Source organism: Antechinus flavipes, chromosome 1 (genome assembly GCF_016432865.1).
Source record: "Antechinus flavipes isolate AdamAnt ecotype Samford, QLD, Australia chromosome 1, AdamAnt_v2, whole genome shotgun sequence".
Taxonomy (NCBI): Eukaryota; Metazoa; Chordata; class Mammalia; order Dasyuromorphia; family Dasyuridae; genus Antechinus; species Antechinus flavipes.
In genome coordinates this window covers 346,745,255-346,771,450 of record NC_067398.1, presented here as the reverse complement: position 1 = coordinate 346,771,450, position 26,196 = coordinate 346,745,255, and the positions used below count along the sequence as shown (strand labels likewise).

Below are 26,196 nucleotides of genomic sequence, written 5' to 3'. Positions count from 1 at the left end.
ACTGAGGGAAAGAATTGGGGTATGGGCAGGAATGAACATTGTTTGAAGCTTGAGCTCATCAGTTTGGGCTCTACGAGGAAATAACTTAATCATTCAGTTGGATATAGAAATTGATCTAACCCTATAAAAAAGTAGGAGGAAAAAGAAGAAAGAAAAGGGAGGGGTTGGATAAAAGGGAAGACAAAAAAAAAGATAAAAGAAGGGGAGAAGATAAAAGAAAACAAGGTAGTGGGCGGGGTGGGTAAAAAAAACAAAACAACAATCTACTACTAAGGTCAGGGTGGAAAAAGAGAACAAAAGTATATACAGGGGAGAAAAGAGGATGTAGGGAAATTGTGAATGACTTGGCTATTCTGATCAATACAATGTTCCAAAACAATTCCAAAGGATTTATTATATAAAAAGCCAACATATGGGGGCAGCTAGGTGGTGCCAATGGATAGAGCACCAGCCCTGAAGTCAGAAGGACTTGAGTTCAAATCTGGCCTCAGACACTTAACACTTCCTACCTGTGACCCAGGGCAACTCACTTAACCCCACTTGCCTCAGGGGGAAAAAAAGTCAGGGAGTTAGAAACTAGAAATTTGGATAAAATAGGGAAAGGCCTCATGTAAGAAATAGCATTTGATCTGAGTTTTGAAGGAAAGCAGAAATTCCAAGAGATAGGAATGATGAGAGGATGTATTCCAAACATGAGAATCAGCTTATTCAAAGTCACAGAGACTAGATATTCATGTTTGAGTAACAGGCTGGAAATTAGAGAATATGAAGGGAATTAATGTGGAATAAAGATAGAGTGGAGTCAGATTGTGAAGAGCTTTAATAAAATGGTAACAAGAAGTATCACTGTATTTTATTCTAGTTTAGTTCATGGAGTTTACCAAGTAAAGGTATGACATGATCTGATCTGAATTCTAGAACATCACTTCGGCAGCTTTGTGGAAAAAAAGCCTGGATAAAGGAGATATGGGAAGTAGACAAATTAATCATGAAGCTATTGCAAATAACTCCAACTCCAAATCAGAGTTAATGATAGTTTGTTCTTGTGTAGTAGCTATGTGAATGAAGAAAATAAGATGGATGCTAGAGATAAAGTAGTAAATTAGATAAGAACTGGCAACTGAATAGCTGGACTAAAGAAGACTATCAAGGATACTTCAAGGAGGTGAAAGTAGGCTAGAAACATGGCAATACCCTCAAAAGATATCAGGCAGTTCAAAAGAAAATTAGGTTTTAGGTTTAAAAAAAAAAAAAAAAAGAACTATTCTGGAAATGCTTAGTTTGAGGTCTGTATAGAACAAAAAATAAGTGCCACAAGTCAGAAACAACATATAAACACTTACTTCTGATGATCATACTGTATTTGTCCATTGTTGCCTATGATAACCACAGCTGGATTGTTTTTCTACAAAACAAAATAAACATAATATAGTATTATAGAGTTCTTAATAAGAAGAATCAATAGCTTAGCCTAAATTTTTTTTTCTTTTTGTCATGGACCTCTTTGTTAATCTGGTGAAGCCTATGAACTTCTCAGAATGTTTTTAAATGAATAAAATATATAGTAAAAAAGGAAACCAATTATACTGACATAGTTATCAAAATATTTTTAAAAACCTAATTCACAAATACTGAAATTATGAGCCCTTTGTCTAGAAGATATCTGAGGTCCTTTCCAATTCAAATTTTGACTGTTTTATTAGATATCAAATTTATTAATTCCAAAGGCACTGAATTATACAAGGATACTAGGGATATAAACTTTGAGAATACAATAATTTTAAAAGACCTGTATGTTCAGATTTTCATTGCAATATAATACAAAACAAATTTTTAACAATGTGCAATGCAATTAATATCAAAAAGCATGATAAATGCAAAGGTGCTTGACAAGACCCATGTAAAATAATACATAAATTAATAAAAAAATTCTCAAAGAATGAAATAATAGAAATATAATCAATTGAAAAAAATTAAATGAGAATAAATAAAAAATAAGCACAGGACCCAGAGATTTTCATCATTCCTAAACTCCTGCCAATTGTCACATGAAAACACACACAGACTTAAGATACCATTGTATCTTAATGGTATAGAAGTATTAAGTATTAACTTTGTTCACACACACAGACACACACACACACATACACACACATATACACACCCTTCCCAATATACAGAATGCCCATGTTCAAAAATTTGTTGCGGTTTAAATTGTGAGGATTTAATTACGCTTAAAAGTTACAGCTCCTTTAGTTTTGATAAAAGTGAAAAAAGTCCAAGTACAAGATTTAATTTGGCTGAGCAAAAATGTAATGGGCTGAGGCTTGAGTTGATGCACTGAAGTCCCAAGCACATGAGGCTAAATAGTAATTGGACCATACTCTATTAATATATAAGCTTGGAATAAGAATGGCTCCCGCTCACTCTTTGTGCAAGTCCTGATGTGTTGTATAGGAAATGACGATTTTGGTGGGTGGAGGCAGGGAAGTGGAAAAGGAAGGGGAGGAGAGCTCAGGCTCCACCTTCTCTGCTAGCTGGCTTCCTGTTTGTTTCTCTTCTTCGTTTTGCTTTTTTTTTTTTTTTTTGCTCTACCCACTGCTTTTTGCTGAGGCAGTTGGGGTTAAGTGACTTGCCCATGGTCATACAACCAGGAATTGTTAAGTGTCTGAGGCTGGATTTGAACTCAGGTCCTCTTGACTTCAAGGCTGGTGCTCTATCCACTGAGCCATCTCCTCCCCTTCCTTTTCCACTCCCCTGCCTCCACCCACCAAAATCGTCATTTCCTATACAACACATCAGGACTTGCACAAAGAGTGAGCGGGAGCCATTCTTATTCCAAGCTTATATATTAAGAGTATGGTCCAATTACTATTTAGCCTCATGTGCTTGGGACCTCAGTGCATCAACTCAAGCCTCAGCCCATTACACAAAAACATAAGGAGGAAACTAATAAAAGTAGAACTGTAATTTTAACTAGTCTATGAGAAAAGTCAATACTATTATTATTAGTGACATGAAATTCAAGTCCTAACAATTCAATAAATATTGTCTAAGCACCCATAACATGTGAGACACTATAATAAGAATGGAGAGCATGAAGAGGGCAGTGAAGAGAGAAGACAAATGCACAAACTACACTATAAGGACAATAAGAGCAAAGTAAAGATCCAGGCAAAATGGTACATGAAATTTAAAGAACTGACTTTCCCTTAAGAAGGAAAAGTAAGGTCAGGCAGTTTAACAGAAGAGAAGGCACCTGAACTGAGCCTTAAAGCAAGAAAATAATTTCTTATCAGACAGAAATAGAGAATTCTATTTCAGGAAGAACAGACTGACAAAATTCATAGAGACAGGAGTTAGAAGATTATAATAGCATAGGTGAGAAAAAGTGAGTGTGAATTAGGGTCCTAAAACCATACAAAGACACAGTACTGAAAAAGATCTCAGAGGCCAGCTAATCCAATCTAATCCAATCCCCACCCCCTCTTTTTTTTTTTTTTACAGATGACAAAACTGAGGCCCAAGGAGGAGACATGACTGCCTAAAGACCTAAGTAGAATCTGAACCCAGGTCCTCTTATTCCAAAGATATATATTTTATATTCCACCATGAAAATGAAGAGGAAAAGGACAAGAGAAATACTGGAGATTGCATTGACAAGACTTGGCAAATAACTTCTATTCCCTCACATAGAAATAAAACATTCCAAATTCACTAAAGGAATGAAGATCCACTGGTAAAAGCAGAGATTTTGGAAGAAGGGCCAAATTTTAGGGACTTATGAATATTAGACAGGTTAATTTTGAGGTGCTAGTATGTCATATAAATAGAAATAACCCACAAAAATTTAGAAATAAAGGACAAGACTCTGGGGAGAGAATTTTGGGATTTATGACAACTGAAAGCAGTTTATATGGACAAGATCACCATGAGATACATCATCTCCTGTTTCTGGCACTAGGTCTCCCACATCTAGAATTCCCCTTCTCATTATCTCCACCTCTTAGAATTCCTAGTTTCCTTCAAGACTCAGCTCAAACACTACCTTCTATATGAAGTCAGTATTGATTTATTGAGATGCTTTATGGGCCTGCCCTCTCAAGTTACTTTGCAGCTATTTCATATGCATCTATATGCTTAAGTGAAGAGTATAGGGGGGAGGGCAAAGAGGTGCAATTTGATTTTTGTTTTGTGTCCCTAGCACCCAGCACATGCTGAGTGTTTTTTAAATACCTACTGATTGATTGAATATATATGAAAGGAAGAGGGTTAAGAAGACAACCTAGAGGGATATACCCATTAAGGGGTGGGATGAGAATAAAGAAAAGAGTCAGTGAGGTAGGAGAATTATAAGCATAAAATAATGGTAAAAGAGTAAAAGGGTTTTGAGAGTATCAAAAAGGGATAATGAAATGTAGCAAGAAGGAAAAAAAAATCACGTTTAGTGATAAAGAGCTAATTAGTTATCTTGGAGAGGGCATTTTTAAGTATAGTAGTAGGGAGAGAACTTAGACTATAAAGGGATAAGGAGTGAATGGAGAGAGTGCGGAGATGAGGACAATAAGTAATCTATTCTTTCTAGAAATTTGCCAGTAAAAAGGAAATTGGATGATAGAAACAATGAATTTAGGGTCAGGGAAAGGTTTTTTTTTTTTGTTTTTTTTTTTTTAAAAAAAACACTAGAAAAAACCTTAGAATGCTAATAGAATAAAATGAAGGAAACAAAAACTGGGGGAAAAAAATGAAGAAACACATGAGGCAGGTGATGATTAATGGAACAAGACTGAAAAGGAAACGGGGATAAAAAAGGAGTAAGAATACATGTATGTAAGTTAACTTTGGCAAGGCTACATGGATTTTGTTTCAAGATACATGCAAAACCTTATTTTGATGTGTTTACAATATCAGAACTCATGACAGGCATTAAACAAATACTTTCTGAAAAGAATCTGAGTCCCTATAGAAGTTATTCCAAACCTTTTCTTTCAAATGTTCCACACTCCTCTCATTCTATCAGCTAAGCATACGGTTTCTTTACTGAAAAAATTGAGGCTGTTCACTGAAGTCCCTCCTTCCTTTCTCTTCATCTTACAACCTTGAAAACACATCCCACTTTTTCCTCCTTTCCTCCACAATGTCTGGTGAAGCCCTTTCTTGCCAAGTGAACTTAGCAAATTCAGGTCTCCTACATGTCTTTGATCCCCGCAGTCTTCTCCAAGAGAATGACCTTTAAGCATGCATCTCCATCTTTCTCCATGAATCTTCAATGTCGTATCTATAGATTGTTTTGTAAATTGATTTCAGACATTCTCACTTCCCTTAAATCCTTAAAAAAACATTCACTTTATGCTAATATCTCCTTAAATTATTGTCTTCTCTTAGCCAAACTTCTAGAAAAAAAATCTACAGTTATCTCTGCTTATTCTTCTCTCATTCCTTAATCCTTTTAAGTATGGCTTCTAATCTCATCATTCAACTAAAATTATATTCTCAAAATTTTCCAATAATTTCTTAATTGCTAAACCTGAAGGGTCTTTCTTTAGTCATCACCCTTTGGACTTATCTGCTGCATTCTATACTATGAAATGACCTCTTTCCTAATTTTAGAGAAAGGAAAACAAGACACTGCTTTTGATTCTCCTCCTCTTAGTCCTCTTTAGAGCAACAATATAGTGAAGTCAGAGAGATTCTTTCTGTATACAAATCTGGACTCAGCCACTTACTAGTTGTGTGACCCTGGGCAAATTATTTAACTCTGTTAGCCTAAATTTCCTCATCTGTAAAATGATCTGAAGAAGGAAATGGCAAAAATAGTACCTGTAACCTGCAGTACCTTTGCCAAGAAAACCCCCATATGGGATCACAAAGAGCCTGACACTACTGAAATGACTGAACAACAACAATCTTCTTTCTTAGTTCATCACTTACATCATGCTCCCTAACAGCATGCGTGTCCCAAAGCCCTGTCTTGGAACCTCTTCTCTCTCTCTGTCTCTCATTTCACTTTCTATGATCTCACTAAAAAATTACCAATTTAATTATAACTTCTATTCACATGACTTTCAGATGTAAATATATTCAGCCCTCATCTCTCCTTTGGGAGTTGGTCTTAAATCATCAACTAGCTAACGAACATTTCAAATTATATATCCCAGAGAAATCTCAAACACACTTTGTCAAAAACAAAATTTATTTCCCTGCTCCTAAAACCCATCTGTCTTCCAAACGCACCATTGTTCAAGTCTTTTGAGGATTTTAACTTCAGCATTATCCTCCACTCTTTACTCTCCCCTAGTCTAACATTAATTAGTTGCCAAATCTTGCCATTTTCCATCTCCACAACATTTCTCATCTTGAAGCTGCTCTCTTTACTCATGTAGCCACCAACTTGGACCAAGCGCTCATCATCTCTCAACACAACTATTGCAATGGCTTTCTAATTTGTCTTCCTCCTTCAATTCTTTCCTCACTTCAATTTGTCTTCAACCTTGCTGTCAAAGTTATTTTCCTTAATCACAGATGTGACTGTCACTTCCTATACAATAATCTCAGCTCCCAAATCCTCTGTTTGGCTTTTAAATTCCTTCACAACCTGGCCCTATCCTTTCTTTCTAATCTTATTATTTGCCATTCCCCTTTCTATACTCTATGATATTGCCAAACCTACTTCTTTTTCTGTCTTTATATCTCACACACTGCTCTTCTGCACTAGAGATCCCTCATGTCTAAAATATACTTCTTCCTTACCTCAACTTCCTTTCAAGATAAAGCTCAAACAGGTACTCCTTTAAGTGGGATCAACTATGGCTTGAGGCTCAAGTGACCAGTGAGCTAAAAATGGTTTTCATTTTTTTTTTTTAAAACACTAAAACATTATTTTAAAATGTGTTTTTGTATAGCTCACTGGCTATACAAAAACAAAAGTCAACTGCTGGCCTCTAGTTATACCCTATCTTTCTTGACTCTTAACTGCTAATGCCCTCCATATATAATCACCTATTGTTTATCTTATAATTATTTACTTACACACACACACACACACACACACACACACACACACACACACACACGTCTTCTGACAGAACAGAAGGTCCCCAACTGGAGGGGCTCTTATTCTCAACATTTGTAAACTTTGCACCTAGCATAGTGCCTAGCATATAGCAAGATAATCTCTTGATGATCGCTTGAAATAAAGTTTAATTAACATAAACTAAAAAGTTAACAAAGGTAATTTCTAAAATTTCATACTGTTACTATATGTAGCTAATGATGTGTTTGATTCTTGACTATCTTAAGACTGATAAATAAGTTATTCAAAATAATTCAGTTTTGAATTTTAAATTCAGTAAAACATCAGAAGCATTAGCCTGAATGTACCTGGTAGCCAGCAACCTGAATTTAGAAATACATTTATAAAATATGTATTAACCATTAAGCATGCACACATATTGATAATAAAGCAAATTATTTCATTTAAATTAATTATTAGCATAACTGTATTTTCTTTTTTTAACATGTTCTTATTGGGCAGGAAAGAGAATAAGAAATAAGAATCTGAAACAAATTAAACAGCTTGGAGGAGGGAGGGAATGTCTTTTTTCTGTCAGTAATATGGATTCTAGAAAACCACACCCTTATAGGAAGTAGGAAAGTGAGGTCATGTGAAAATGGATCATTAACTTGATAACACAGGGAAGTGGACAGAAAAGGTTATCTGAACCAGGCTCATGAATTAAACAAAATACTGGTGTGTTATCAGCTGCTAAATTCACTTCAGGAAAACCAATGAGATGCTAACAGATCAAGGTCAAGTTAGATCACACAGGACCTGGTGATGGAAGTGACTGCCTAGTAGTAGAATATCCTGGATCCAAGGATGTAAGCAATCTTTAGAGGCTCTTGTCCATGGAATCAGAAATGAAGGTGGGGTCTTCAAATGGGCCAAAAGCCACTGAGATTTATGGTAAAAGAACGTGCTTTGCAAGGGTAGTATGACATCTAGGGAAGAATTCATAGTACCACAGATTCTAAGCTGGAAGAGACCTCAAAGTATTATGTAGCCAAACCTTTTCATTTCACAATAAGCAATCTGAAGTCCACAGAAGCTAAGCAACTTGCCCAAGATCACCCACATACCAAGGGCAGAGCTGAGATTCAAACCCAGGTCATCTTGTCCCAGAGACAGTGTCTCCCGCCCCCAATCCTTCACCACCCAGCAATTCTCTTTTCTGGGTAGGTAGGTGATAGGGAGGGAGGTATAACAAGCCAAATACCCTACACCGGGAGACAGTGCTAAGAAACAGATATTAATAAAACTGAAAAACCTAGTAGCCAAACCAAAACCTGAGAACTGAGATATTTCAAACTCAAATGGTTTGGGGCTAGGTGATTCTGGAGGCAAGATATTAAAGGGAGTAAGTGTGAGAGTTAGTGATCAGCAAACAGCAGAAAAGCTATAAAAGAAATATGCTATATTTGCCTAAAAGTCTGAGATAGCTTTTAAACCCTCTAAAATGTTTAAACTTTTCCCTTTATTATTTTAAAGTCCTTTAGAGATTCATATGGTGATCAATGGTAAAAATTCTTAAAAAACAATCAAAAATTGAAGAAAGTCAAGGAAAATTAATCTACATGAAAAAAAATCACAGGATAAAACAAACTAGAAAATAAGAGAACTATATTTAATGAGACAATATATAACCAAAACAGGACAGATGTTAAAAGTCAAAACAGACAAAAATTCAAAAGCTTTTACCTGTATGAAAAAATTAGAATGAGGAAAAACTATTGAATTGAATATTTTGAAAAAAATTTTTTTAATAAAATCTAATATCCAAGATGTTTTATGAGAAATTGACACAAAAATAGGAACAAAAGTCCGGTAAGTCAAAGAATATTAACAGTTAAATTTTTTAGTGCCTCAAAAATCACTAAAACAAAAAACAAAAAAAACCAAACAAACCTTGCATCTTTCACCTTTCTCCTGATTTGTCAAAAATGTTAAAATAAAATCAGTGTTGCCAAAGCTGTGGGGAAGTCAGGTGCACTAATACACTACTGGTAGAATTACAAATTGAGCCAAGTGTTCTGGAAAATAATTTTGAATTGTGAAAGGAAAAGAGACTAAACTATTTCTTCCTTTTGACCCATAGATCTCAATAAATGGAACAGACCCAAGGGAGGTAAAGGTTCAATTTACTATTACTAAAAAATTTATAGGAGTATTCTTTATGGTAGCAAAAACTGAAAATAAAGTGAGTACCAATGGCTGAATAGCTTTTTTTTAGGTAAATAAATATAATGGAATATAACTAGTATAAGAAACAACAATCTTAAGGAATTTAAAGAAACACAAAAACTGGTATAAACTAATACAGAATGAAGAATACAGAACTATAAGATTTATATATAGAATTATTACAATCATTCAAATCAAAAAGGCAACAAATCCAAATTTTTTGCTATGACCAATTTTGTTCCCTATGATGGAAAATAAAACACACCACCATTCTCTCAGTAACTTGACAGGGAACTAACACGTGCATTACTCCATATGATGTCTGTCACTTGCTTTTTCTATGTTGATCAGTTTTGCTTTACCCGAATACTTTTCAAATTTTTTTTTTTTTTTGGTCACAAAGAAGGATTCCACTGGAAGAGGGAAGCCAGATGATGAAATGATCATGTTGCACAAACCAAAAGTAATCAAGTCATCAATGTAATTTTAGAGGGGGAAAGCAATAGGGCAAGAAAAATAAAAATTATACTTAACAGGCCAAACTGGGTAGCAATAAATTTTGGTAGGTAAAGAACTAAAAGGAAAAATAGTAAGCTAAATTCTGTGCCTGCTGACAGAAGGCATGACCATAACATGCTTTTAGTTGGCATCTAAAGAACTGTAGATAATATCAGTCACGCTAGTTAACATTTACTAAGCACACAATGGATATATAGTCCTGGTTTTTGTATTCTCATAGTTGTTTATTCTTAATATTGATTAAACCTTTGAGGATTCTGTGGAGTGTGGTGAGCTGGAAGATCACTGGACTTGGAGCCAGAAGAAAAGGGGAGAAGGTCCAGGAAAGTCAATCTAATTCATTCAAAATGAGTTTCCTCTTTTATAAAATGTGGAAAGTATTACCTGTTTTGCTGTGGGCACAATGTATATGGTTGTCATAAGCATTAAATAAAGTGAAAGCTCTTATAAACCATAAAACACTTTAAAAATGTTGTTCACACATTTTGTTTTTATATCACTCTTATTTACCAATATCCTACTTTCCCCTTTCCCTCTCAAAGAGCTATCATTATAACAAAGAATTTTTTAAAAGAAAAAAAAAACCCACAGTCCAGCAAAACCAAACAATTATATGCAGTGTTCTATATCTCCACAGGCCCCAACCTCTAAAATGAGTGTAGAGATAAAGAGAGGTATAACTTCAAAGGATTCAGCTTTAATTTTTCAGGAGCATCATTACTTCTATTTACACTGATGTAAGCATGGTGTATAGTTTTCTTGGTTCTATTTAACCTATTTCCATAAGAATTCTTATACATTTTCTCAATATTTGCATGTTTCAGAATCATTATTTTTTATTGCATACTACTATGTATTACATTCATATACTATAATTTGTTTTCTCAAATGATGGACATTTATTCTATTTCTACATTTTGGCTACTACAAAAAGTACTGCTGTGAACAAAGATATATGTACTTTTTTTTTTTTTAATCACTGATATCTCTGTTATTTTATAGCTACTTTCCAAAATGGCTACATCAATTTACAGCTCAACAACAGCATACGAGGGGACTTGTTTTTCCACAATTCCTCTAACATTGGCAACTTTTTATAAAATACTTATACAAGTTATCTAAAAAAGTTAAAAATAAACTGCTATTATGTATGGAAAAGTGTATATCCCTTTTATAATACTCTTGAAAAAAATTAATAAACTCAATAAATATCATTGTCATAATGGGAGGTAGCACGGCCTAACAAATCACATTGTAAACTTGGATCCCTTCTTGGACACATAAGTGTCCCAAAGTAACCCTAGGCAAGTCACTTAACCTCTCTCTATCTCAGTTTCATATGGGGATAATAAAAGAATTAAATTATAAAGTTGTAAGGATTAAATAAGAAAAAATAAGTATTCTGAAAACCTTAATATACTAGATAAATGTTAAGCTATCACTGTTGTTGTTATACTATATTAAAGCATATTATCCTTCTAACAATTAAACATACCTTTCCATCATTGTCAAAAGAATCAAAGAAAATTCCAACACCATTCCAATTATCAGCTGATCCAAACACAGGACCTTCCAAGCCTTGATTTTCTGTATACCAAATTGCCTGTTAATATAGTACAGAAAAATTTAGGAGGCTAGAAGTATATACTAATGTATATTTTAAAGTTAAACAAATTTCCATACTAAGCCATCAGCTCCAATTCGTCCTCTTCCTGTGACTCGAAACGTCACCTCAACCTCCCAGTTTTCAAATGAAGCTTTTGTCTTTGTCCAGACTGAGCCTTTTTGGCTTTTCAAAGATGGAGCTATTCGGATCTGGTCTGAACTAGGTATTGCATCTGAAAAAAAATATTTTAAAGAAAAGTTTTAAGTGACATTTCAATAATATTCAAATAATAATTCTGATCTTTTAAAGTGTTTCAAGATGGACCCTAAAATATGAGGTGAAAATGGCAATTCAATAATAAGTAGAACAATTCAGTTTAAAAAATACTCCATATTTAAAAACCAGCTTCAGGCATTTCAAAATTTAATACTTTTGAACAATAAAATCATATGTTTACAATTCAATTAAACCCAATCTAACAAATGTTTATTAAGCACCTTCTTTATGCAAAGCACTATTCTAGGTGTTTGGTATACAAAGAAAATTTTAAAAAATGATTCCTGCCCTCAAAAAGCTTTCATTCATCTTAAAGTGGGGCAGAGATATACAGGTTAAATATATTATGAAAATTTAAGGAGGGAAAGAGAATTAACAATTAGATTAGGATCAAGAAAGAATCTACCCTTCCCTTCAAGAGATGGAACATAATTTGAATCTTAAAGGAAGCTAAGGATTTTAAGAAGGGGACTTCAAGAAAGAGAACATTGTAGTGATAAGGAATAGTTAGAAAACTTATGGAAAGGTGACAGGCAGGAATTCAGGGAACAAACAGCAAGTAAGCCAGTATGCAGAATGTATAAAGTCATTCAAATAAGTCAACAAATATACACTAAGTACCTACTATGTGCCATGCAAGTGGTTAAATACTTGATATACAAAGAAAATTATAACAAAAATACAAAATTATAGGCTTCACCACCAAAAAACTCACATTTTAATGGAGAAGACAACATATAAGTTACTATGGATATTCAGGATATATACCAAGTAGAGGGAAAGTAATTTCAGAAGGAAGACACTAGCAGTGAGAAGGGCTTGGAAAGCTATTCTGCCAAAGGTGAGTGAAACTGAGACCTGAAGAAATCAAGGGAAGCCAGGAAGGAAGAGATGAAGAGAAATAACATTACAACAGGCATGTAGTAGAGCAGCCAAAAAAAAAAAAAAAAAAAGGTCAGGAGACAGAGCAACACCTTCAAAGGACAACACAAAGACCAGTGTCATTGCATAGTACATTATGTGAAATGGAATAAAATATAAGATGACAGGAAAGACAGGAAGGGGTCAGCATTTAAAGGAAGGACTTTAAATGCTAAATAGGACATTTTCTACTTGATTCTAGAGGTAATTGAGAGCCATTGGAGTTTACTGAATAGGGGAGTGATATGGTCAGACAAAAACCATTTTGGCAGCTGAATGGAGAGTAGACTGGAGGGGAGAGAAGTCTGAGGCAAAGAGTTCAACCAGAAGGCTATTGCAACAGTCCAAGCATAAAGTGATAAGAGCCTGCCCCAAAGTGGTAACTGTGCATATAGAGACAAGGGATATTCTCAAAAAGATGGTGTAAATGTAGAAAACTTCACAACCAAGTGGTTATAGGAATGTGAAACAAGTGTAGAAAGGTAGGCTGAGACTAAACCATGAGGGCTATTAAATCCCCAACTATTATATTTCATCCAGGAGGAACCGGAGATCTTTGAAGATTCTTAAGCAGGGGAGTAATATGGTCAAACTTGTGCTTGAAACCTATGATTAAAGAAAGCTACAGTTACATATTTAAAATTCTCGGTGTGAAAAACAATAAAGGGTTATGACTGAAAAGGATAACTTTGCAGTTAGGGTCTGTGAATAACATCCTTTGAACATCTCAAAAAGACCTGAGTAATATTCTCATAAGGAAAAGGCTTATTATTCTTTTTTCCAAGTTCAAATATGAAACTATATGAAAAATATATGAAGCTATATGAAAAAAAACACTGGACTGGAATTCAAGACTCTATCACTGATTATATGATCTTGAACAAGTCACTATTTCTGAATTTCAGTTTCCTTATCTCAAGATTAACACATTAGAGTAGATGATCTCTAGAGTTCCTTCTAGCATTAAGTTCCATGATTTGATCTACATGAGCACATACAATTGTCTAAGCCAAAAATTATTATTATGGGGTAATTGAGGCAAAGAAAAGCTAAGACACTTGGACAAGGTTGGATACTCTTCATTGTTACCATTATCTTCAATTAATTCACTAGTACAAAGCACTATATATTGGGAACTTAATCAAACAGTTCTACCTTGTACACTGGTGGGATAATAGGTATACAAAAGGAAAAACTTTTTTTAAATTAGAGATTTAAGAACACATACATCATGGCTTCTAAAAATTTATAATAAAGTATCTTTAAACTTATTTAATTTCCCAATTCTCAGTGCACTTAAAGGTGAAAAGACAGAAAGAAGGGGGTTTAGAGATTTTAACATATAAAAACTGCAAAGGTAAATAAGATGTTCTGTAAAGAACATTTTAATAATCTATGTATATCTATGAATCTTTAATAAGGTTGAAATTCACAGGTCTGATTCCCAGGGTTAGAATATTTGGGACACTTTGAAATCCCAAATATTTCACACTTACATCACCTTTCCTCAATTTCCCTATTATTAAAGCATATTTCTCTGCTCTCTACCAAACTCTAACAAAATCCTCCTTATCTTTCAAGACCCAGTTCAAATGCCTTGAAAACTGCCCTGAAAATCCATCCACTCAAATCCCTATAATTCTTAAGTGTGAGAAACAACAAATACCTTTCAATCCCTGGATAGCTTAGATCTATTTTATGTACTACACATCACCCCCCTATCTATATATACACACACACAAATAAATGGGGGTAGGGAGAAGTAGTACTTATAATTTCATCAGTTCTGGTTTGGAAAACTCCTTCCACCAATGCATACAAGTCATTGATTTATAAGTGACTGTCTTAGAAGACTGCATAGAGCACTGACAAGTGAGTTGACCAGTCACACAGTTTTTATGAGTTAGAGGTAAGATTTGAACTAGGTCTTTTCCTACTTCAAGAATATGGTCACTTATTAAAAAACATAGTATTATTGATCTAACAAGTTGTAAGCTTCTTAAGAATAGGAAATTGCTGCATTTAACTATTGTATCTGCTCCAGTGTTGGCAGACGCCCTGTAAAATACTTAATGTTTGTGGAATTGCACAAAATCACATTTCAAGGTTTGTTGAATGAACTCTAATTTAGAGTCACATCAACTCAACAATTTGTATCTGGTTAGATCAGCTGATTACAAGGAAGTTAATGAAATCAAGATTATGGATTCTGTATGTGGTCGTCCTTAAGGGCTCCATTCATGAAAATAAATTGTAACCCTAAAAATCTGCCTATGGTTTGAGCAGAAGAGACACAAAAGGCACAGGATCTAATCATTAGGAGTTTATAATGTTAGTTATTAAGATGCAACAGAGAGCTTTTGCTTGCATGTATACTTTCTATACATGCTCAACTCAGAAGCCAGTCATGAAGTCCAGTATTTTGATTGAAGCATACACATCCACATATAAAAAATTGTTTGTAAGCTTATACAAATCAGTGTTTTATTACTTATAATTAAGAAATTAAGATGACCATAGTTTAGTCTACAATAAATGCTTTAGTGAAAAATCCTAAAAGTATTCCAACCATATTACTATATTTTGTAATGTGTTATGTTCAGGGCTAGAAGATCAAATGAACAACTGAACGTATAAAGTTAGCATTATATATGACAACTGGATATAATAACAACATGGGCTCTGGGTCAGAAAAACTGGATTCAAATCTTCCTTTTAAAACTGACTTCTAGAAATCATAAAATCATCAATGATCAATATATAAATATATGTGTCTATATATATACATATATATAAATATATATTTATAGCAATCAATAAATATATAAAAAGTATTTTTCAAAATACAACACCCATTCCTAATAAAAACATTAAAGAGCATAGGAATAAAAGGAGTTTTCCTTAAAATGATAAGTAGCATCTATTTAAAACCATCAACAAGCATTATATATTAAATTGGATAAATTAGAAGCATTCCCAATAAGACCAGGATGAACCAAGGTTGCCCATTATCACCACTATTATTGTACTAGAAAAGTTAGCTTTAGTAATAAGAAAAAGAAATTTTAAGACTGGAGTAGATAATGAGGAAACAAAATTATCACTCTTTATAGATTGCATGATGGTATATTTAGAGAATCCTAGAGAACCAACTGAAAAATTATTAGAAACTGACATGGGGGAATAAGCTTCCACATTTGTAAAATGAGAATCTAAATGGCTCTAGATCTAAATTTTAGATCTTATGATCAGATCTGATAGCAGGTCTAAATATGAAACTTCAAAAACATCTAAAAATGTTCTTTCTCACCTCTTCTAAACAAAAGAATCCATATAAAGTTACACCCTTTACAATACAAGAAAGAAAACTTATCAGATAAAGGCTAAGCCAAGTTACTCCTTAAAGGAGCCACAAACTGAAGGTAGATTTTCAGTTTTAAGAAAACTATTCTCTACATTAAAAGAATTTGTGAAATAACACTAAAGTCAACAGAGGTCATTTCAGCCGTTGGGAGGGGGAATTAATCATATATATAAGTTAAGATTTAAAAGAAATTTTCTACTTTATAAACATAAGATAGAGAATAAGGATCCTTTTTTCACTTTAATTTTCTTATCACCCAGCCAACACATATACTCAACACACAATTTAATGGCATTTTGTCAACTGCCTACCTAATACCTGCTTGGCACAGATACCATTAGAGAATATCTGTTAAATGGCAACTGTGACAAGCACTAGGGTTAAGTGACATAAGTCAAAGCATGGCTGCCTTCAAGGAGCTTATAGTCTAAATGGAAAAAGATGAACACATTAAAAAATAGAAAAAAAAAAATATATATATATATAGTAAATACAAAGAAATTCCGAAGTAGAGCATGAGCAGCAGTTGGAAGGGGGGAGGTGATCAGAAAAGGCATCAAATAAGAGGTGGTACTTGCATGGAAAAAGGCTCGAGGCAGAGGCGACTGAGAGAGCATTCTAGAGGGGAGGGGGGAGTAGGGGAAAGGTGGATGGCTTATGCACAGGTACAAGCTGAAGTCCCACACAGTGTCCAACCACTGACTAAATCTGTTGAGTGAATGCGGGCGTCCTGACCTACCCCACTTCCTTTGAGGGTATGAGGAAGCCTAAGGACCCCTTCCCGGAATAACGTTTTTAAAAGAGTTAAGATAAAATAAACAGTTACATTTATCAATTATCCTGAAATATTATTTAACTTTTTAAAAAGCAAGTTAAGTGAGGTCTGCTGAAATGAACCCCGAGTTCCCAAGACCAGCACCGAGTGTTGGTAGCTCGGCCACTTCCCGGGAAAGGGGGCGGGATCCCCCAAGCGATACGTGGCGGGATCAGGGAAACCTGATCCAAGAAACCAAAGGTTTCGGAGAGGTGGGGATGGAATGGGGGAGAAGGCACTGGGAGGGGGCCCGTGGTGGTCCGGCCTGGGGAGGAAGGGAAGGGTCGTGGGGCGACGGTTGGAGGAGGATGAGGGGGCCCCTCTCAGACGCCCCCTCCTGTCCCTTTCCCCCTCCCCTCTCCCCGGCTGCAGGGGCTTCCCTTCTCTTAGCCGAGCAGGGCCATCGCGGGAGGGGTCCAAGAAGGGGACACTGCCTCCCCTACGTTTGGTCTGCACTTACTCCCCGCGTGGGCCCAGAAGGGAACGGTCCCGTCGCTCTGCACCAGATGCGGCCCCTTGAAGCTGTACTTGTACTCGAACCGGCGGTGGGGCTGTGGAGTCGGGGTGGAGGCAGGAGTTCCGCCACCCGCCACGGGGTCCCCGCCCGCTCCTTGGGCATTGGAGAAACGGCTCAGAGATAATAGCAGCATGCAGAGTAGCGGCCCGGCCCCGGCCCGGGGACCCTTGCTCCTGGACCCCGCCATCTTGGATTCTGGGACAAGGCGGCCCGCCGGCGAAGGGAACGAAACACCGAGCGAAGAGCCAACAGGGCGTTTGGTGATTGGCTGAGCCTCCAGGCCCTCTCCTCGGGACCAAGGGAAACCACGCCCACCAGCACCGCCTTCTTCCCAGGCGGCAGCGTGGCTGGGGCACCTGGAGGCAGGGCAAATCTGAGGGGGCGGAGTCTTCAGGGGGCGTGGTGAGGAAGGCGTGCTGCCCGATCTGTGTTGGCAATCTGACTCTTGAACTTGTGCCCTGCTTACCTGATAAGGAAGGGAAAAGTTCACACACATGCTCACGCACACACACAACTTTTCTCCTCCCACCTCACTGAAGGAAAAAAAAAAAAAAAAACTCTTATAACAAATATACGTGGGGGGGGAAGGGACGTTGACCTTGTCCAAAATGCATATTTTACTGTACATACACCTTTGACCCAGCAGGATCTGTAACGCACGTGAGCAAAAATGTTTGTAGCAGCCCTTCTTGTGGTGGTAAAGAATTTGGAAAATGAGTAGGTGCCCGTCAATTGGGAAATGGCTGAACAAGTTGTGGTATATGAAGGTAATGGAATAGTATTGTTCTATAAAAAAAGGATGAACAAGCTCACTTTAGAAAAACCTAGAAAAATTTACACGAACTGATGCTGAGCGAAACAAGCAGACCATTGGACAATAACAGCAAGAATGTGTAATGATCAACAATGAAAGACTTGGTTCTTCTCAGTGGTTCACTGACCTAAAATAATCCCAAAAGACTTTGGACAGAAAATGCCATCTGCAGCCAGAAAAATGCCATCTACAGCCGGAAAAAGAACAAAGGAGACTGAATGGTAGATTTAGAAAAATATGGAAAAACTTGGAATTATAAAGGCATCATCCATCTTCAGAAAAACTGGACAAACAAGTATAGTATGGCCTTATAGAAATGTATATGAATTTATATATATATGTGTGTGATTATAGATATCTGTATATGTTTGTATGTGGACATACGTATATATACATATATAAATATATCCTTGCTTAACTGTAACCTTCTTGGAGGAAGTGATGGGAAGGAAAGGGGACAAAAAGAGTACTGCAGAAAACAAAACAAAGCCTACATGGAAGCAAAGAAAAATGCATAGCTCTGAATACAATGTGTAAGTATTTACTATAAAAACTTTCTTGATATGGAAACTTCTCTTATATTTTGAATTTTCTCATGTTCTGTTGTGCACATGGCAGTTTTTTTTCTTTTTCTATTTAGTGTCTAAGTTTTAAATAATTTTTTTTTTTCTTAAGTAGCTGAGGTTGCTTATCAAGGTCATTATATTCCTGCCGAAGTGCTTTAGATTTAGAAATCTTTATCCTGTTCTAACATGCTGTCCCAACCTATTTGATTTGCCCATCTGACTCAGAGCTTTGAATATGGGATCAAACACCATATTGAAGAATGGTTAAGGAAATTAGCCATAGTAAGCAGTAAGTTTGGAGCACTTGAGTACTACATACTGAGAGGGAGCAAAAACAAAGTTAAAACTCTATAGTTGAGATCATCAATCCCAATACTGGTTCTCTTAGCCAATGGCAAATGGTACAAATTACTGACAGAAAAAAAGGTGAACTATTTCAAAATCTTCAAAAATATTTTTATCCAAAACAGAACATGTTTCAGAAAAGCAAAACTGTGAAATGGTTTATAATCTCAATACTGAGAATTCTGACAAATGAGTTTTTTTCCAAGAAAATAAACTAGGTTTGCACTAATTTTTTGCGCTTAATAATACTTTTAAAAATTATAGGTAAAGATAGTTTTCAACATTTGTTTTTACAAAATTTTGAGTTCCAAATCTTTTCCCTCTCTCTCCCCTTTCCAAGACAGCAAGGAATCCAATATAGCCTATCTATGTACAATCGTGTGATTTTCCTTATTTTTTAAAACCCACAGTCCTATTTATTCAATAGAATACATTGTTAAAAAGGAGTTATTTTCAATCCCTCTCCATATTCCTTTCTCCCCCAAATGCATAATGCCTTTCATATATTCTCCTTCCCTCCTTCTCTTCAACAACAATAACAATAATATATATTTTTAAAAACCTAAAATAAACTAAACAGAATTTCTTTTCATAGGCATTGCTGCTACTGTTTCAGCTACTGTGTCTTTTTGGCATCTGTTCAAATCTTAGATGTTGAGAAAGGAGACAACAGCTCTAGGAGGTAAAGCCTGACAACTGTTCATAGGACTGTTTATTCTATCCCTGAGAAGAAGGTGATGAGGTTCTAGAGTTACCCTTTTGTTACAATCCCTAGCCCCAATTTTGGATGCTCTAAATGTGCTCAGAACTTTGATGATCTCGTATAGTGTTAATATTGGAAAACTTAATGTGTTATTATTATTGATCATATAACTAGATTTATATTTTTGTTTCTGATGTAATCTTTTAAAAATAATCTTCCGTAAAAACTGGACAACTTACAATTGTCAATACCACAAAAAAGGCCATTCTTCCTAGAAATCCATCCATCAGTACATATTCTGCTATTAGCAAAAAACTGGAAACTGAGGAAGTGTTCATCTACTAGGGAATGACCAAATATACTGTATATGTATTGTTCTCTCTTTATCCCATTCCCAATGAGAACAGGATTCCAGAACTACCAACCCCTCTCCCCTATCTAAACCTTATATGTCAGTTCTTGCTCTTGTACTTCATTCATATGAATAATTTATCTTTTTTTTAACCTTTTCCTACACAGTTTTGCTTTTTAGAATCACATTATACTCAGCCCTACCACAATCTTTCCTTTGAATTATCCACTTACTAATGACAATTTCAGACATATGGTTTACAATTTCATATATAAAATATAAAATTTGTCCTTACTGAGTCCCTTGAAATTATTCTTTGATGTTTAACTTATATTTCTTTTGCATCTTATATGTTACTTTTCTATTAAGTTCAAGATTTTTTCAACAAAATTCTAAAAGTCTAGGAATTCATTAAATATCCTTCTTTTACATTCAGGATTATTCTTAATTTTGCTGGGTATGATATTTTGGGGTGTAATTCTAGTTCTTTTCCTTTTTGATATATAGTGTTCTAAGACCTGCAGTCTTTTAATGTAGTTGCTGTTAGATCTTCTGTTATTCTAATTATGGCACCATTATATTTGAATTGTTTTTTTCTTTTTGCTTGTAATAATTTCTCCTTAATCTGTGAGTTTCAAAATTTAGCTATGATGTTTCTGTAGGTTTTCCTCCTAGAATCTGTTTCAGGTAATAATCAGTGGATTTTTTTTCTTTTTTTACTTTCCCCTCTTGTTTTAACAGTTCAGAACAATTTTTTAAAAAATTATTTCTTGTATTAACATATCAAGATTCTTTTTTTTGCTCACAGCTTTCAGATAGTTTGATTATTCTTTATGTTTTCTCTTCTTGATCTGTTCTCCATATTAATAGTTTTTCTTATAAGATGCCCTGCATACTCTTCTATTTTTCATTCTTTATATTTTGTTTTATTATTTCTTGATCTCATAACTTTACTGGCTTCTTCATTTCCAATTCTAGTTTTCAAGTAATCATTTTCTTTCCTAAGATTTTTAGATCTCCTTTTCTTTGTCTTTCTTTATATAATCTTGTTTTTCTTGAATTGTTTTTTTTTTCTTTCCTTTTTTTTTTTTTAGTTTTTCCTCAATCTTTCTTATTTGTTTTTAAAAATCTTTTTTTTTTTTAGTTTTTCCTCAATCTTTCTTATTTGTTTTTAAAAATCTTTTAAATATTCTTCTATGAATTCTTTTTGGATAGGTGACCATTTGAGATTATTCCTTGGGGTAGGAGAGGCTTTTTTTTAATTTCAGTATCCTCCCTTGAAGAGGAACCCTGGTCTTCCCTATTTTCATAGTAATGTTCTATGGTTTGGTTCTCTTTCCTTTGCCTCCTCATTTTGTAGCAGATTGTTGGTGAATTCACCTCTAGTCCTGGGATATAGGGGATGGTGCTTTTGTCTTGAGGTACTCCTTTAGTTCTCCCCTCTGACCTCAAACTCAAAACCAATAACTCCAGCCTCTTGTGGGTGCCAGCAGGTTGCACCTGCTCCACTGCTTCTGCAGGTATATGCTGGTTCTTTCTCTCCTAGGGCTTCATTTGGGCAGCACAGCTGGATTTGGTATTCCTTATCAGCAGAGTTTCCTTCAATTTTCCTCTACTCAGATACTGTCCAGGAGGTGAAAGTTCCTGTGGCTGGGACCAAGGCTTCTTCCCTAGCTAACCCCAGGGATCAGCAGCTAGTTATTTCAGTGGAATTAGCCTAGAGGTGTTTCACTTAACAGGGGCCAGGCCTCTATTCTAATCTCTCTCTTTAGTCTTCTTTGTCTTGGGAAGACCACTGCTCTACCCCAACTCTTATTATATTTTCATTCATATATTTTCGTATATATTTTCATACTTTTTTCCTGAATTGCAGTCTTACCTTAATTGTAGAGGACGTTATGTCACCCCTCTGGAGGTTTCCTCTTTTGTAAATAGGAAGTTTGGATTAGATGGTTTCTAAGTTTCTTCTGAATTTAACTACTGCGATCCTAAATGTAACCATATCATAGTGTTCTGAACCAGGTCTATGGGAAATTGCTTTGTAAAATATGAATCAGTCAAGCAATAAACATTTATTCTGTCTATTCTATGTGCTTGCTTAAGCAATACATTTGCTAAAATTGGAACAATCCAGATTAGCTTTGGCTCTATGCAAAGATGACATGTAAATTAGTGAAGCATTTCATTATTATTATTATAATAACTTTAAAGAATCTATTCTGAGTATGGCACTTGTAATATGAAACAAAAAATGAAAAATAACCCCTGACCTTAAAAGACCTTCCATTCATTGAGGAAGTAGCTCTACATATATACATATAACAAAACAGAGAAATAAAGAAACTTTTTTTTAAGGGGGAAAGGGCAGTTAGTTTGTGGAAGAGATTGAGAAATGTTATTTAGGTGTTGCTTGAACTGAGCCTTGAAGGAAACTAAGAATTTTTAAAAAGTGAAAAAAAAGGTATGCTTTAGCCACATGTCATCTATAAATATTTATTTGGCACTTAGTACTTCTAAAGCACTGTTTTAGACTCAAGGAATACAAAAACATATAAGAAATATACTTTAAGAATTTACAATTGACTGAGAAAGCAAATAAAAACAATAAAGAGTAGCAGATGCTAAATAAGAAATGAATGGTACAGAAAATAAAGAGGTTAAGACCCTCCCACTAACTAACCAATCGATTTCAGATCTGTAGGTTATCCTCAACCTAAATTAACCTATGTACTGGAACAGTTTTGTGGAAACGTGGCCCGATGCACATGCTACAGTTGGGTGACAGGTGACATCCACCAAAGGTGGATGAGCAGCCCTGAAAAGAGATCAGCAAGCCCTCACACCAAAGGTGCTAGTCCTCCTTAAGCACCCCATATATCCCTAAGTCTTAGTAACTACCACTGTAAAAAAGAGACCTTGCTTGGAATATAAAATCCCAGCACTCATAATATAAAGGCTAAGCAAACAAGAGTAACTTATCTGGACAAATTAAGTATAAAATGATTGGATAAAAATGAATCTTTGATTGAAAAGTAGATTTCTAAGCATTCCTGATGAAAGGGCAAGAACTGAGTAGACATTTTGAACTGGAAATGCTGGAGTCAAAGAAACATAGAAAGATAAATGTATCTTTTTAACTAAAAGGGAAAATGTGGGAATGAATTATTTACATGCTAACAGGAATAGGAAATAAATGTTTTCTCAGAAGCATAACAGAAGGCCTGTAGATGGTTTTGTTCTGTTTTCATAGTTTTAGGAGGAAACAAAAATAGAAACACCATGCAAATTTAAAGTAGAATTTGGATGAATGGCAGGTATCAGGATGGTTAGAATGATTCACTGATATTCATAATCATGCACAGCAGAGGAGAGTGTGGATAGATGTGGTCAGGGAAAGCGTCTCATATGGCCTATCTTGCTCTCACCTTCCCTTGGGATAACATTCTGTATGATAACCTGAATAAGTGGTAAAATGTACTCCCTGGTGGAAATTTCAGGGTCTATAGCTGTCCATGTGTATAAAATTTTTCAGACAAATTCTATAGTAGTAGCCACCTTGTCACTGGGAGAGTGATAGGGTAGGAAGCATGGGCCAGTAACAGAAGACAAGGTTTCTAAAAATTAACTGTTTAAAAATGTTTTTAGATTAGCCCACTCAGGATGAGGAAAGTAGAATTAGAACTATGCCACATTAGAAAGTTTTCCAGAGAGTTTCAGAAGCATATTCTAAGTAAAACTGGATGCAGTTTAAACATGCCATCCATTGTATAGCAAATGTAATCCTAAAAGTGGGATTCCCTGATTATTCATGAAGATAAGAAATTATACTACGAAAGAAAAGTGAAGGAAGGAGAATGAAATCACTGTTATATAAAAGAAAAGGCATATTGAATAGTTTTTGTACATGGAAAAAGGAGTTGGATAAAATGGCCATCTCATGAACTTCCCTTTTCATTTGAACTGGATAAAGGAAGCTTGAATACAATTTTACAATATGTGTGTATCTCAAAGATACACACACACACACACACACACAGAGAGAGAGACAGACAGACAGATGGACAGAAACAGAGTCACAGAGACAAAGACAGAGACAGAGAGGGAGACACACATGCAGAGAGAGAGACAGAGAGACAGAGAGAGAGACAGACAGAGACAGAGAGAGAGAAAGAGACAAAGAGAGACAGAGACAGAGAGAGACAGAGACACAGAGAGAGACAGACAGAGACAGAGACAGAGAGAGAACAGAGAGACAGAGAAAGAGAGAGAGAGAGAGAGAGAGAGAGATATCTAAGTATAGAAATTTATTAAAACCAAAATGGAAATAGAAGACAAATAAAAGAAAGGGGTAGAGAGAAGTTTGATAAGAAAGACAGTATGGATGAGGAAATAGTCATAAGTAAAATAAACTTGAATATCAGAGACAGGGAAATGAAGGAGAGATTAAAAGAAAAGAAATAAAGAGTAAATTAGGATTAGAGCAGAACAAGAGGAAGAAAAGGTTACAAGAGTGGAAATAGACCATTTCTTTAACCATCTTTTTATTTGTAAAGAGGGAGGCTAGGAACAAAGAGAAGAAGGAGAGAAGGATAGAGAAAAATATGAAATTAACAATCATAAAAGTAAATGAAAAAAAAGTGAACTCACCCATAAAACAGCATGATGGAATAAAATACACTCCAATAGTATCTTTTTTTAACAAGAAAAACATTTAAAACAAAGATACATAGAGTTAAAAGGAAGGACTTTAACAAAATCTATTATTCTTCAACTTAATTCAAAAAATCAAGGATAACAATTATGTTGTCACATAAGGTTGCACTAAATATAGACATGATAAGAAAAGAAATAAAAAAAGAAAAGGAAAAAGCAGGAAAATTATATTATATTTAAAGATACAATAAATAATGAATTCATATCAATATTAAATACATATGAGCTAAATAGCATAACATTGAAAGAAAAATTAATCAGACTGGAGGAAGCAATAGGTAGCAAAACTATAATAGTGAGGGATCTCAATGTATATCTTTCATACTAAGGCATATCTAACCAAAAGAGAAAGAAGAAAAAAATTAAATATCTGAATAGAATTTTTTTTTAAACTAGAGGTGATAGCTATTAGAAATTATAGTATGGTATAATAGAGTATAGAAAGGAATTTATACATTAATCACCTGTACATAGCACATTTGCAAAAAATGACCAGATATTTACTGATTACCATAAAAATTTTATTCAATAAAGACAGAGGAAAACCAAATTGTTCATATAAAAAATGAAAAAGGAGAATTCACAGTAATTGAAAAATATATGAAGCAAATTATCATAAACTATTTTGCCAATTACATAATAGTAATAATAGTAAAAAAAGTAAAACTTAACTTAGAGGAAATGTATGAATACTTGCAAGAATATAAAATAATGAGATTCATAAAATAATGGTGTATTCAAATAATCCAATATCAGAAAAAGAAATTGAACAAGTTAGAAATTAACTCTTTAAATATAAATTCCAGGTCTAGATAGATTTACAAGTGAATTTTATCAAAAGAAAATATTAAAAGAAAAATTAATTCCAGAAAATCTTCCTTGAGAAACTCTTTCTCCCCCAGAGAGAAGAACACCACATGTGATGATTTTCTTCTTTTTTAATATAATTCTTTCTGCGAGAGAAGGTTTCTCAGGGGAGGTTTTCTGGAGGCAGTCTTAGTTGATGCAGTGTTCTTGTTCTTCTTTAAAATAATATAAAGGTTCTCTCTGGGGGAGAGAGCAGGTTTCTGGAGGAAGGTTTTCTGGAGGCAGCCTTAGTTTCAGTTCAGATCAATAATTACCCCAAATGCAGCCAACTGGTAAAAATACAAATGTTTATTTCTCCTTCCAAGTCTTGTCTCTTTCCTTGGGTCCGGAGAGCTAGATTCTTAGAGGCCTCTCTCTCTCCTTGGTCCTAAGAGTTCTTTCAGTTTTGTCCTTTGCTTCTGCCTCTGCTTTCTTCAGCCTTCAATCCAGCTCCACTCTTCATGTAATTCCGCTGAAATCTTGACATAGCTTCTTCCTCTGAAAACTCTTCTCTCCATGTAATTTGGCTGAATTTTCTCCAAGAGCCTCTGTCTGTTTCTTTTATATGAGAGAGAGGAATTGTGGGATATGAGAGAGAG

The 26,196-nt window shown here is 35.0% G+C and overlaps 1 protein-coding gene and 1 non-coding gene across 3 annotated transcripts in view; one reads left to right on the top strand and one right to left on the bottom strand.

Moving 5' to 3' along the window:
* LMAN1 (lectin, mannose binding 1) overlaps positions 1-17,490 on the bottom strand; it is a 45,971-nt gene extending 28,481 nt beyond the window's left edge. For both annotated transcript variants that reach the window (XM_051969558.1, XM_051969557.1), the window contains exons 1-4: positions 17,202-17,490; positions 11,444-11,598; positions 11,256-11,363; positions 1,344-1,405 (exon numbers count right to left, since the gene is read on the bottom strand). In XM_051969558.1, the coding sequence (XP_051825518.1) occupies positions 1,344-1,405; positions 11,256-11,363; positions 11,444-11,598; positions 17,202-17,445 (569 nt within the window). In that variant the 5' untranslated portion in view covers positions 17,446-17,490. The remainder of the gene's footprint in view (positions 1-1,343; positions 1,406-11,255; positions 11,364-11,443; positions 11,599-17,201) is intronic.
* Positions 17,491-22,128: 4,638 nt separating this feature from the next.
* LOC127546076 (U6 spliceosomal RNA) lies at positions 22,129-22,230 on the top strand. Its single transcript, XR_007949937.1, has one exon. It is a non-coding gene; the product is annotated as a U6 spliceosomal RNA (small nuclear RNA).
* The last annotated feature ends 3,966 nt before the right edge of the window (positions 22,231-26,196 follow it).